General features: G+C 35.9%; 1 protein-coding gene across 1 annotated transcript; it reads left to right on the top strand.

Moving 5' to 3' along the window:
• Window positions 1-3,269: 3,269 nt before the first annotated feature.
• LOC117424443 (tetranectin-like protein) lies at window positions 3,270-12,801 on the top strand. The gene is made up of 3 exons (XM_058992657.1): window positions 3,270-3,458; window positions 4,335-4,421; window positions 9,618-12,801. Exons 1-3 carry the CDS (start codon window positions 3,344-3,346, stop codon window positions 10,013-10,015), a joined length of 600 nt encoding a protein of 199 aa, XP_058848640.1. The 5' UTR covers window positions 3,270-3,343; the 3' UTR covers window positions 10,016-12,801.
• The last annotated feature ends 357 nt before the right edge of the window (window positions 12,802-13,158 follow it).

Raw genomic sequence — 13,158 nt, 5'->3', positions numbered from 1 at the left:
CAGGTCTTTACAAAGTTAAGACATTTTTATAAAGCACTGTTATTCAGAACATGCAGCATTTAGCATATCTATAATGACATTACAGAATCAGAGATCGTTCCTTACAACCATTTTGGCAAAATAACATTTGCTTTCTTTTCAAAGTACAGTACTGTACTTGGGGGATGGGGAACTGTTTTCCTGTCGTCAGTCCTGTCTGTTGTTAAATTGGTTTTAATAACAGTAGCATCTTGGGTACAGTATGCTGCATTTGTACACCCTCTGGTTCAAACAACACAGCCCTTTGGATACTTCTGAACTCACAGCTAGTCCATTCCTTTACAGAACATTTAGATCTTCCATTGGGATAGTGCACAGACCCACTTCTTGCAGGATTGTTTTCCTCATCCATGTACACAGCAGCACAAACCTTGTTTAACTTCAGAGCTACTGCAAGACCACAATCCGAAATGACGTGACTGCAGGATAAATACTTAGATGCTTGTTCATGTGTTTCCACTCAAATGTGTAGATAGAAAGATTCAGATATATGTTTACCAAAATATTCACTCTCCCCCTATACGCACAGGAATTGAAGATGCACGCTCAAAAACCTACCCAGTGTACATTTACATGCACTTACAAATATCATTGAAACAGACATAATAACTCTTATTAGTTTACTAATGTAAAAAGTGTTTGTTTGTTTTGTAGTAGTATTTCCTAAGTACCATAAGCATAAGAACCATTTTTACATCTGCAACATAACAACCTGTCATTAGCTTTACATATTTCACTTAATGGACAATTCTCTATTTCTGCTTCTCAAAAAAAAAAAGATTTTGAAAACATTAAGATAGACTTTTAATGGTTTACTGTACTTTGTGTATTTATGTCTTAAAGTACTGGAGCTGTACTCCTCTCTAATTGGGGTCATAACCTTTGTCCTTTCATGGGTGAATATTAACCAACACTGCTTATATGTCAGATGATATTCAAAAAGTATGCCTAGTCTGGTGTTATTTTATTATTAGTATTTATTTAATTGGCAGATGCCTTTATCCAAGGCGACTTAATTTTCTATTATTATCTCCAGTCAAATATAACATTTTAAATTCTGGTGCATGTGGAAAAGGATTTATGATCTGTAAATAAAAAAAAAAAAGTACATAAATAACTTGTAGCAGGATGTGAACCTGCAAGTTTTGTGACTACAGACCAGTGTGCAAACCACCGGGCTACAAGGACAAGACCTTGAACTCATCTTACATTAACTGGCCCCAGATCAGCCCTCAGGGGAACAATCAATCTGGACTGCAAAGCCACATCGTGTTTTTCATGTGGATGCTGAATACTGGGGAGTTGGTTGAGACCACCAAACACATGCCTCTTGTGATGGGAGCCGGATTTCAATCTGGGTCTCCTCGTAAAAGGCTTTCAAGACAAGTGAACTATACCGTGTTGTGGTATCAAAGGATAAAAAGATTTGTAATCTCAATGAAAGAGACTCTACTTTGTAATAATAATTCTCAACCTGGCCAAGCTTCCAGGGCCAGTCCTTGTGTAAAATCAGATTCCTTCAGTACATGCTCCCTTTCAGATCATGCCCTTCTATATATAGTCAGTAGCAGCTAGGTACTGTAAATGGCACCATTCTCTTGGACTAACAAACACTCTATTCATTAACACCAACAACACAGGAAAACAGTCTTGGAAAAACATGGCGAATTGAAAAAGATGGAAAATAACTGAAAGCCCTAAAAGTAAAACTTTAAAACTTTACCCAATGCCAAGTCCACATACTGCCACGAATTGGGTGGGAATAGCAAATGTAAGGTGACTTTTAACTGGATAATTTATCACACATATTATTTTTCTTTAAATGAATTGGTTCCCATTTAATTTACAGTGATCTGATTAGTACGTGTAATAATTAGAATTACAACATGTACTAAAGTCAAACGAGAATGTGTACTAAAGAACGCGTTTCTGACCCAGATGGCCTACCATACACATACATGTACAAACTCATTATGATATTAAATAGACTTACCCTGCTCCCTCCGCCCCCCACCCCAGAATAAATAAATCGTTTATACTCCAGTCACTGTTAAACAAGCTCTCTTTTTTGTTGCTTTGATAGATGCCATTATAATTTGCTGCATCCGACTTTATTTAATATATATCTCAGAACCTTCAAAACTATGCTTCTTGTGATCAACGAATGTTGTACGAAATGGAAGGGTGTAGCTAACTCCAGTCCTTCACATTCCATTGGCGCCCAGATTATACTCAAAATCATACACATCAAATCATATTGCAGCAGCAGTGAGAAAACAATATGCTTCTGCAATGTGACGGGATATGACACATGTCAATAAACTGAGATCTGGTCATGTGAACGCAATCCCTGCCAGGGAGCATAGTGCACAAGGGTCAGCAAACACTAAAGAGAAAAAAACAGCGAGCGCGAACGCTGTAGACTAGCTGTTAAGAATTTCCAAGGGTAAATGTCAGGATTTTCCTCCTATGCATCGGGACTCAGAACATTTGCTCAAAAATCAGGGTTGTCCCAACCATATAGGGACTGTTGGCATGTATAATACTGTATTCTGGATTTTTGCATTTAGATTCATGAAATTGGAATTGACTACTATGTGTACACTACTCTTTGAAGTAAAAAGAAAAAATAAATTACAAAATAAATATGACTTGTATTCAAATAACAGTCAAACCTTATCACAACAACTCAGGGGGCCACCGCAGATTTATACAAAGTAGGGGCTGGTAAAATGTTGCATATACATTTGTGTAACTGGGCTCTCAGATGGCTGATAGATTTGCAATGCACACAGCATCCCTCATTTCTATAATAAATAAAGGCTTCTCTCTGCTGCAGTTTCAGTTATGATGAGAAAGACAGCTGACAGCTTTTGCTAGAGAGCTTAGTCAGAAATATCACTATAGACAGTAGGTTGTTCTGCATAGGGATTTTAATACAAGTTTAAAGCTATATGGTTCAATATTCATAAAAATCCATCCTGTAACACTCAGGAAACAGCAGTTATACTTCATGTGCAGGGATGTGTGGCTGAACTTAAAGCCTTCCTGGTACAGCTAAGAAGATAGATGCTTAACACAGAGGCACACATTCAATATTTAAGTGTGGAATGGGACAGGAGGCACTCTGTGTTCAATCCACCTGAGGGATCTAAATCCTCCCCCCACCCCAAAAAAGCTCCAACCAATCAGATGAACACTATAAATTCGGTATTCAGTCAGCCCACATTCACAGGGTTATGCAGCCAACATGGTGGTATAAAGCCATTCCCACTGCCTTCAGTGGTCTTCAACATATTCAAGCATGGCTCGGCCAGGACTTGTGGTCTTGCTTTTCCTAAGCGCAGTGATATTAGAGCAGGCTTTGGGGCAAACTTCAAGATCTAACCCTGGAAGGTCAAACAGAGCCCAACTAAGAGGTACTGGAATTCATGTTTGTCTGAAGGTGTTTGTTAGCAGAACTCCAATTTATATTGACTTTTTTTCACAATAATTAAATAAAGTTTCAGGGTATAAGCTGACTTAACCTAAACTCAAAGACTAAATGAAGGAAAGACAGATACTTATATATTGTTCAAAGGAGGTGTTTTTAGAGCAATATAACCAACACAATTTTCAAGCTCTGGATTGTTGACTTTTTTACATATCAAGTTTTATTAATTAAAAGAATAAATTTAATTTAATTTAAAAAAAAAAAACTCTATGGGATATAAAAAGTTGCTCTGTCAAGACTGAAAAAACTAAAACATAAATGCATTATATAAAGTACATAGACAGGAAAACTTATAAGGATACACACAGTGACAAAAAGACATTTCACTTTAACATGCACACAAGTATAAATGTAAACAGGCACACAAGTATAAATGTAAACAGGCACACATAAAATACAGTCCTTTACAAAGTTTTTTGTATGACTTCATGTACATTCTCTGGTGGCTCTTTCAGTCCATTCAGGTGCTTAGTTAGGCCTGGGTGGAACAGGGCTCTGTACTGTTAGATTGAATAACCCTTTTTGTCTCACAGGGATGTTGCTGTGAGAAGATATTAAGGATGGGTGGGGGTGGCTTAAACTATAAGTGACTATAAATAAAGCAGACTGCCAACAAAGTCTGGTTTATGACCAGGTTGTTTGAATAGTATCAGATTTATATTTTTGTGTAATACTGAACATGTGGGACACTGATGCTTTTTAAACCTGATTATTTTAACTAAGAACTGCATCATTTTTTTTGTATGAGCACTGTAGTGTAACCTGGGTTCACTTTGGTTGCTCTGTATATTTTCTCATTAAGATGCAGGAAATTATGATTTAAAGTCACAGATCAACAAGCTGTGGCACGAAGTGAACTCCCTGAAGGAAATGCAAGCACTGCAGACAGGTACGTTAACCTGAACAAGTATTATTTTCTTCATGTATTAATAAAAAGGCCCCATTCACAGGGCATTACTTCAGAAGTGTTTATGTAAATCATGGCATTCTCCGAATGTACCCTACAGTTCAAATACTAAACCAGAAGAGATATATTTGGTGGTTGTTTGTGAAAGGGGGCTTTAAACTGAGTAGTTCTGGTTTCACTTACTCGTAGAACATGGTTTTATTTAATTGCTTTAATTTCTATTGATTTGCCACTTTGTGTGAATAGTAGCACATATTAGCCGCACTAATTTACACTATGATTGGTTTTAGATGGGTGCACATGGCAGGTGCTGCTTGACATATGAGTCTAGAAACATGTTGCACTCTGATTAGTCGTCACCATGGGGTGCAAACTAGAGAGTGACACAGGAATGAAACTTCAATCCTGTCCCATCTTGTCCCGTCAAAAATGTTCCTGTCCCATCCCATCCCACGAAAGAGTAATCATTTCCAATCCTGTCCTGTCCAAATTTTTCCCGTCCCGTCCTGTAACTTTTTTTTTTTTTTAATTCCTGTCCCATCCTGTCCTGTCAAAAACAATCCTGTCCCATCCCATCCCATCCCGTGATAAACAGAGATCAACTGTTATTTGGAGGTACAGATATTTTCGTATTCATGTATAAAATTAGGGTTTATAGGGTTTTGCATTAAACGCTACCAGTATGCTACTAGTAATTTGTTCTTAGTTTTTTTTTTTTTTCAGAAAAAAATATAGTTCAAGCCTGGTCTTTATAAGCACAATGTGCAATATAATGATGTAATATATAAATCTGATAATATAAAAACTGTTTAGAGTTTTGTACGGCAGTTTCAGTTTCTAAATCGGTTACTAAGCAACCCGGCTCAGTGATTTTAGTATGTCAATGCCACAATAAACTCTCAGTGAAATACAGTACTGTATTACGAACCATTAAATCATTAAAACAATAAACTACAAAAATAAACATGGTATTGAAATAATATTTCATAAACATGTATTTATTTATTAGAAATCGTAGTATCAAGGCAGCGCCGTAGCAGAACCTCCAAAAAGTAGTAGCTGCTATGGCCAAATCGTAGCCTTTGACGTCTCTGCATTATGATTTGCACATCCTTAATATACTGTACATATGTATATAGAGAGAGATATGTTAAATACATGTCAGTAGCAATCCACAGTGTTCAGTTATTCTGCTAGTATCATTAATTCATGTATCAATACTGTTAACTAAAGGACTGACATAACTATACAATTATGGGTAATATGAAATATTTTAAATATCAATCTACGTTAAACGTAAGGGTTTTTATTAACCATTCCGTGTTGCCAAGACGCTGATTCTCTGCAGACATCTGCTGTCCCTCTGGTCCGTCCGCGTTGGTGTTGTCGGAGTCTCTCTCTGAATTTGACCCTTCTAATTTGGAGGCATACGGCTCAAATTGATAGGGTGACAATCCCTGTTTTCTCTCTCTGCATCAGATCCATCACTACATAATTCACATTCATAAGAGGTGTCTGGAACTGATACAATTAGGCTACTCTCACTTTCACTGTCGCTGTCATCCATACTGGCAGATGCAAGGAGCCTGCGGGTATCTCCCTCTGTGAGGTCACAGTCTCCTGGCCCCAAACCAAGAAATGGAGATCGCCCTCTGTGTATTTCCGGGTATTATTTGATTAATTGTAGCATGATTAAACATAATTTGGTAAATTAATGTGATTATATGTTCAAGTGATACCTGTTAATATTATTTTGTATGTTTATGGTAACAGTTAAATTACATGTCACAGGCACTTATGACTGTAAAGAGCAAAAATAAACACTCTTCCTGTCTGCTGGTGGCAGAGTAGTCCCATTCCTTCCCATTCCCGGAAGCTTAAATCCCGTTCTTGCCGTCCTGAGAGGTTTATTTTTTTAAATTTTCTGGTCTAGCCTGTTCCCGTGAGCCTCACTCCTGTACCATCCCATTCCGCAAAATTTAACACAATTTTTTTTCCGTACTGTGGGAATTCTGTGGGTCCCGTGGGTCCCGCGGGAGTCCTGTCTTCATGTCATTCATGTCATGTGCAAACCTCTGATTAGTTAAATGGACTATTGAAATCAAAAGATAGAAGGTGGGCAGAGATTTTGGCTTACCATTACTTCAACTTTTAGATCAGCTATAGTTTCAGTAAAAAGCTACAACCACTTGGTGATGTTTGCTTAACTGAGTCCATGTATTGATCATACTATATATGAAAGCAAATAATAATTATACAAACAGAGGAAAGTATTATCTTCATATTTCATACAGTTTTGATATAATACAATTCTAGACAGAAAAGAGTTAAATAGAAGACCCAGGAACAGAAGATGAATATTATCGTTGAATTCGCAGCTCCAAAAATATATTTTAAAAGGTCAGGTTTTATTATTCCTCTGGTATGACTAATAGGTTGCCACAGTTAAGATGTCAATTCATTCACATCTCAGAGCTGCTTTGAATGACTAATGACTAATGGAGTGCAGGGAATGAAATCTCCGTAGAGAAAGGGTGCTTAAGAAACCAAGAAATGCTGTGAGTGTTCTAACAGTTTCACACTTCACTGTGCTAAAGATAGCTAGATCTATAGAAAACTGTTTTACATTAAATCAAGCTTTACCCTACTGTATGGTGCTTTTTAAGCCAAAGGCTTTAAAGTAGATATGTTGGTGTGAGCAGCATTGTCACTTGTTTCCCTTTCATATTTTGTACCCTTAATTCAGGAAGTTCTTCAAATGCAATGCTGTTACTGAATATAGATGACAAAAAAACAAAACAATATTGTACCTAATCACTTTCTGTGCTGTTGATTACATGGTCTGATTGCAACAAGACCACTGGAGAAAAACTGAGCAACAGCACAGAAAGGTATCACGGACAAAGGAGCAGAAGCAGCTTCATCAGACACACCACAAACCTAGCAAAATAAGCATTAAAGCATTACAAACGAGTGTTGATACGACTAATATATTTGACTCCACCTGATACTAAGCATTGCATTGACTGCAACTCTGTTCAGTTTATAATCCCCACACATCAGTGGCACATTAGCTACCTCATTATACTGTAAACGATTGTGGGGCTGTATTGCATTGGTTATACATCAGAATATTTAAATAATGTAAAAGTGATTATAAGCAAAATAAATTAAAAGGGTTAAACTAGTAGTATGTATTATAAAATCATATACCGGTATATAAAATGTATGGCGCTATTACGAATACATTGACAATAATATATTTTCTTTATGTAGTTGTCTCTCCATGACCTTTCCAAAGTAAAAGTGTATTATTTATTTTATTTATATCCCAAGGCCATGGAGATGAGTTTATTGAAGGCTAATTATGAGCTCCCTTATACATGGTTAATTTTCAAACAAAACACATCCATAGTTTTTTGCTCTTGTTGGAATTCTGCATCCTTCCCAAAGTTTAAAATGAGTTTGTGAAGAATACAATCTTGGGTACTGCTACCAATGTTTACCTTCTGAGTGTTATTTTGTGATGTCTGTGCTTCCACTGAACTTTGTTTGGGGGAAAAATCTTTGATTGGCTTTTACTGTGGCAGCCATAGCAACAAGCAGATCGATGTTCCTGCGAAATACAAACATACAAACATCTGCTTGGCAAGAAACATATCGATGTTGATAACAAAGCAATCAGGCAAGATATCAGGAGACTCAAGGTTGGTCCTTGAGTCTCCAGTGCAGTGGTGCGCAAAGTGTGGGGTGCACCCCCTGGGGGGGTGTGGAGAGGGAGGCGCAACTATGACTAAAGAGGCAGTTATTATTTAAAGGATAGAAAATTTTAAATAAATACATGGCGAGTGCCAGTGAAACTGCAGTGAACAGAGCCGGAATGGCGGCTTCCATGTATTTCTATTTTAACAGTGTTTTTCACAGATTTAATGTAAATCGTGTATTTTTTTCCTTAGATTTAACCAAAAAAAGTGCTGATTTAGCTTAATACATAAATGTTAACAAACACATTCTTAAAAGTTTTGAAATGTATACATTTGTTTGGCATTGTAGTGTGCGAGGAGACGGGAAAGTGAAGCAATTGGCTCTTGGAGTGTAAGGGCAGATCTGCTGCATACAATGCCAAATCAAACGCTTCAATGGACTCATTTAGCTTCAGATTTAGCTGGCAAAATAAATGTATTTTGTGAAAACACAGATTTATCTTTTCAGATTTAATTGCTGAATGATAATGTTTTTCAGATTTATCTGTCAGGTAAGTGTTGAATTAGTTAGAAACCCAGATTTAACATGTCAGCTAAATGTTGACTTGCAAAATGTATGCTAGATTCAAAATCTAAAGTCACTGAAAACACTGGTGTACTTTAAAGAGAGTAACCCAAAATCACTGTAGAAAGTTTACAGTATAAAAAACATGTGGGAAGAAAATGCATTTTCAAGTTATCAGGAAGTGATATATTTGCTTAAAGATAAAAGGGCTTTACTGTGTAAAAGCAAGTTGTAAATTGGTTCTAGAAAAAGGCCCATTTTAAGTCCACTTTTAAGAGTACGCCCTGTTTTCTATCCTATGTTGTTTTTTCTGTCTACACCGATGCTCATGAAAGAACTCATATACTTGGCTCGAAATGAAAACTTGGTTGTGGACCCAAGAACACATACAAATATTATGCTTGTTTCTAAAACTGTGCAGGGAGTGTCTAAATATATGTGCTGCACTCAAAACCTCAGGGAGTACAGCACTGCCTACTTGATAAATGTTTATTCCCAACTCTAGTGCTCTAAGAAAAGCAGTGTGATATAGGACCAACAATTTCCCACAACGGATGGGATAGAGAGTTTTTGCTGAAATCTTAAAGGTAAAGTAACTTAAGCATAAAATACCTCTTTCACTGACCCCCTTTTGATTAGTTATCAAAGGGTTAAGGGGATAGAAAAGGGAGTTCAAAATGTAAAACTTCAGCATCATCAACAATTAGTAGAAATACTGTATTTCAACCAACAATAAAAACAAGAAACAGTTTAAAAGAGTTCTCGACTCTGGACTGAATCTTTGAGGATGCTTATTCAAGATACTTTTACTGGCTGGAAAGGCTAATTCAGGTCACTGTACTGACAGGTTTTTACTTCATTACTATAGATGTTGCAGTTAATGTTCTTTATAAAATGTTCTTCTTACAGTTTGCCTGCGTGGCACGAAAGTCAACAGAAAGTGCTACCTGGCCATTGTTGAACCAAAACACTACCATGAAGCCAACGAAGACTGTATCGCTCAAGGAGGAACTTTAGTTATCCCTCGAAACATTGACGAGAACAACAGCCTCCGTGAGTATGCAAAGAAAAGCTCTCCCGGAGCCAAGGAGTTCTGGATCGGAGTGACGGACATGGTCAAGGAAGGGCAGTATGTCGATGTCAATGGAATGGCTATTAGTTACTTCAACTGGGATCGTTCAAAGAATCAACCTACTGGAGGGAAACGAGAAAGCTGTGTGATGCTTTCACTGTCTGCGCAAGGGAAATGGCATGATGATGTTTGCCGCAGCATGAAAAAATACCTTTGTGAATATCTAATTCCTTAATATAAGCATTTCCACAGTTAATATTAACTGAAAAATGCACCTTTTGTGTCCCAATGCTGGTCATCGTGTCTATTAAAAAGCTTCAAACATCTTTTTGTTTACACTTTTTACATTTTGTTGGTGTCGGTAACAGTTCAATTGAAGGTTATGTGCTATTTGTTAATTACTGAGCAATTGTTAGAAAGCAACTGTGTAGTTACAGTGTCATTCTACTGTAATAAGCTACTGTAACATCAAATAGTAACTACTTAGTAATTACTGCCATTTATATTTTGTTAATTATAATTCAATACAGTTGTGTTTATTGTATTTCTTGCTCTTATTGTATTACTTGTATTGTAACACTTGAAATGTATTTGCTTACGATTGTAAGTCGTCCTGGATAAGGGCGTCTGCTAAGAAATAAATAATAATAAATAATAATAATATAATCAAGTCACTCTTTTAAAAATGATATTGAACTCACAATGTGTGTAGTAATTACATGTTCAATACTGCTATTGTAATAGCAAGTAATACTAAAACTATTACTTAGTAATTGTTATGTAATGTGTATCTAACAACTAAAATATGCATCCCCATATTTACTCTTAACAATTGATGTTGATAAATGTGAAGTACTGTAGTTTCAATGTCTAGATGTATTTCTGAACTTCCATTAACCTTTTATGATGCTTGCAATAGTTTTGAGTGGTATTCTAATTCAGAGTCCTAAACATTTATCTTTAATTGGCTTTCCATTGAATTCAGTGCTGCTGGTAATCATAGATGCCTCATGGTCTTTGATTCCCTCATGAGAGACATGGTAGGCTATTTATAAAACATCAAAATTGCATTTTAAGCTTTTGGCTTTATACCCTATTTAGGCTATGAAGGATGAGCTCAGTGTCAGAGTGTAGTCCTCACATACTGTGAGGCTGGAGCTTCCAATACCACATAACTCCAACAGAGGGCAATTTTACATAAGTGCATTTATTGTGCGACAATATCAAGGAAACTTATAAACTAAATCGTTGGCCTGTACAAAAATGTGTTAAAAAGATCAAATTGTTGATTGGCGACTGCTTCTTCCACAACAATAGAAATCTATTCTTCACAAATGCACAACCCATTGACATTTATGGAATGGATTTATAAATGTGTGCAATATTCTCAATGGTAAGTGTTGCAAATTCAATTCATGTAACCAGCAATTCAAAAAAATAAATAAATACAAACGTTTCCATGGCAGTACATACTGTAAATTATAATTTTACAAAGCTGTGGCCCGATTATGGAAAACTTAAAAAATGTGTTGCATTTCATTTACGATTTAGGATCGCTCTAATTAAATTCCTTGACCTCTTAAAGGTGATTTATCCAAGCCCTCCTGCTGGCATTCCCCCTAATTATATTTTATGAGTTTAATGCTCCCTGGGTTCATTGGACAGAGCTTGAATTTAGTCACAGACTCCCCACTATCCCAAGTGATTGCTGTTGTACCAACTGCTGTCTTTGAACTTTCAGCAAATTACAGAAAGCTTCCTTTATACCTAAATCATTACCTTGAGTATTAGATCATTTTTAAATTAATAAATATAGCGATGACAGCCATGTGACTATTGCTACATTACATATTAATATGATTTTGCTTTAGATTCACAATTTAAACTGTTTCTAGTTCAAATCCTAGTTTAAAGGATAAACCTCAAAACACAGGTATTTATTTGCACAATTGATGACATTCTTCCAAATAAAGGAGAAATTCTCAACTTTTTGTTTAACACCAATTACTATAAAACATAACTGCATCCTAGGATGTGCAGTAATACTAAAAGAAAACAAAAACATCAATGACAAGCATTTCAACAATTTGTTGAAACTTTTGTCTAAGAGTTTTTGCTTTCAGTTTTTGTTTTTAGTATTACACCAAATATTTATTTTACTGAAACGAATTACCACCAATTGTAAGACATCACTAGACTACATACAGTCACCAAAATGAGACATCTAACATGTTTATACCTGTCTAGGTTTTCAGTAGTATTGCTGTCTGTTTTTCCTTTCTGGAAATCTAGCCCATACAGTAAGTGTGCCAAAGGGAGTTCTCTGTTTCAAATTTGCCTGGAATGACTGCACCGGTTTTGATTACTGAGGTGAATTGAATCTACTAAGGAGACCATTTATGGAATACATCCCAGATTTATTAAAGTCATTACTGTACATCAGGGATTTTATTTCAACTTGCTGCCAATAAAACAAATAAACACAATTACATTTAAATCTGGGCAATTGTAACTAACACATAGCCAAGGATTTGGAATTAGAAGAGTCCCCCAGGATACTTGTAACTTAGATGTTGCATTTTTCAGGCATTTGGACCTCAGTTAGCTTGTTTACAGTATTCTCATATACCAGTAGATGTCTTTCTTTAGTAACAAGTCACTTGTATTAATCACAAAACGTATATATAAAAAAGATACATTGTGTCAAAATAAAGTGGGTATTGGCACAAACAGTACAGAACGTTTGTATAAGACATAATTTAATAGATATATAATATAGCGATTTGTCAAAGTTCAGTTACATGTTAATAAAAAGTCAATAGATATGCAATATGGGTGCTTGTGTGTATACAACATTAGAATGCCACAAATTCCATATGTGTTTTATATTGAGTACTCTATTATAATTAAGACTTATGCTGTATTGTCTTGCAAATATTTATACTATATATTCTTGCAAATATTTGTGATGCAAATCTGTTTGTTAACTTTTAACCAAACTTCAATAAATGGGTAATTTCACACCAGTAACATGATTATTTATGCCATGCAAAGTAAAGGGTTACAGATTCACATATTCTGGAAATATACATACAGGATCAGAAATGGAATGAAATAGAACAAGAGAAATTATTCTCTGCTGCACTCAGCATAGAAAACAGCCTTCTGACCAGCTTTGTATCCTATGTTTGTATCCAAATCTGTGTTTCCTCCTAACAAGAAATGTACAATAACATCCTGCTGGGTGTAACCAATTGAAATGACTTAAATAACTTTATCATGTTCAGCATCTAGATATCCAGATAACCCTTGACAGAGTTGTAAGGTCATGATTTTCAGGAATGGCAAAGCAGATAATGAGTGAGACCTGTTTAAACA

This window comes from Acipenser ruthenus, chromosome 19, assembly GCF_902713425.1.
Source record: "Acipenser ruthenus chromosome 19, fAciRut3.2 maternal haplotype, whole genome shotgun sequence".
Classification (NCBI taxonomy): Eukaryota; Metazoa; Chordata; class Actinopteri; order Acipenseriformes; family Acipenseridae; genus Acipenser; species Acipenser ruthenus.
This window is presented reverse-complemented; position numbering and strand designations above follow the sequence as displayed.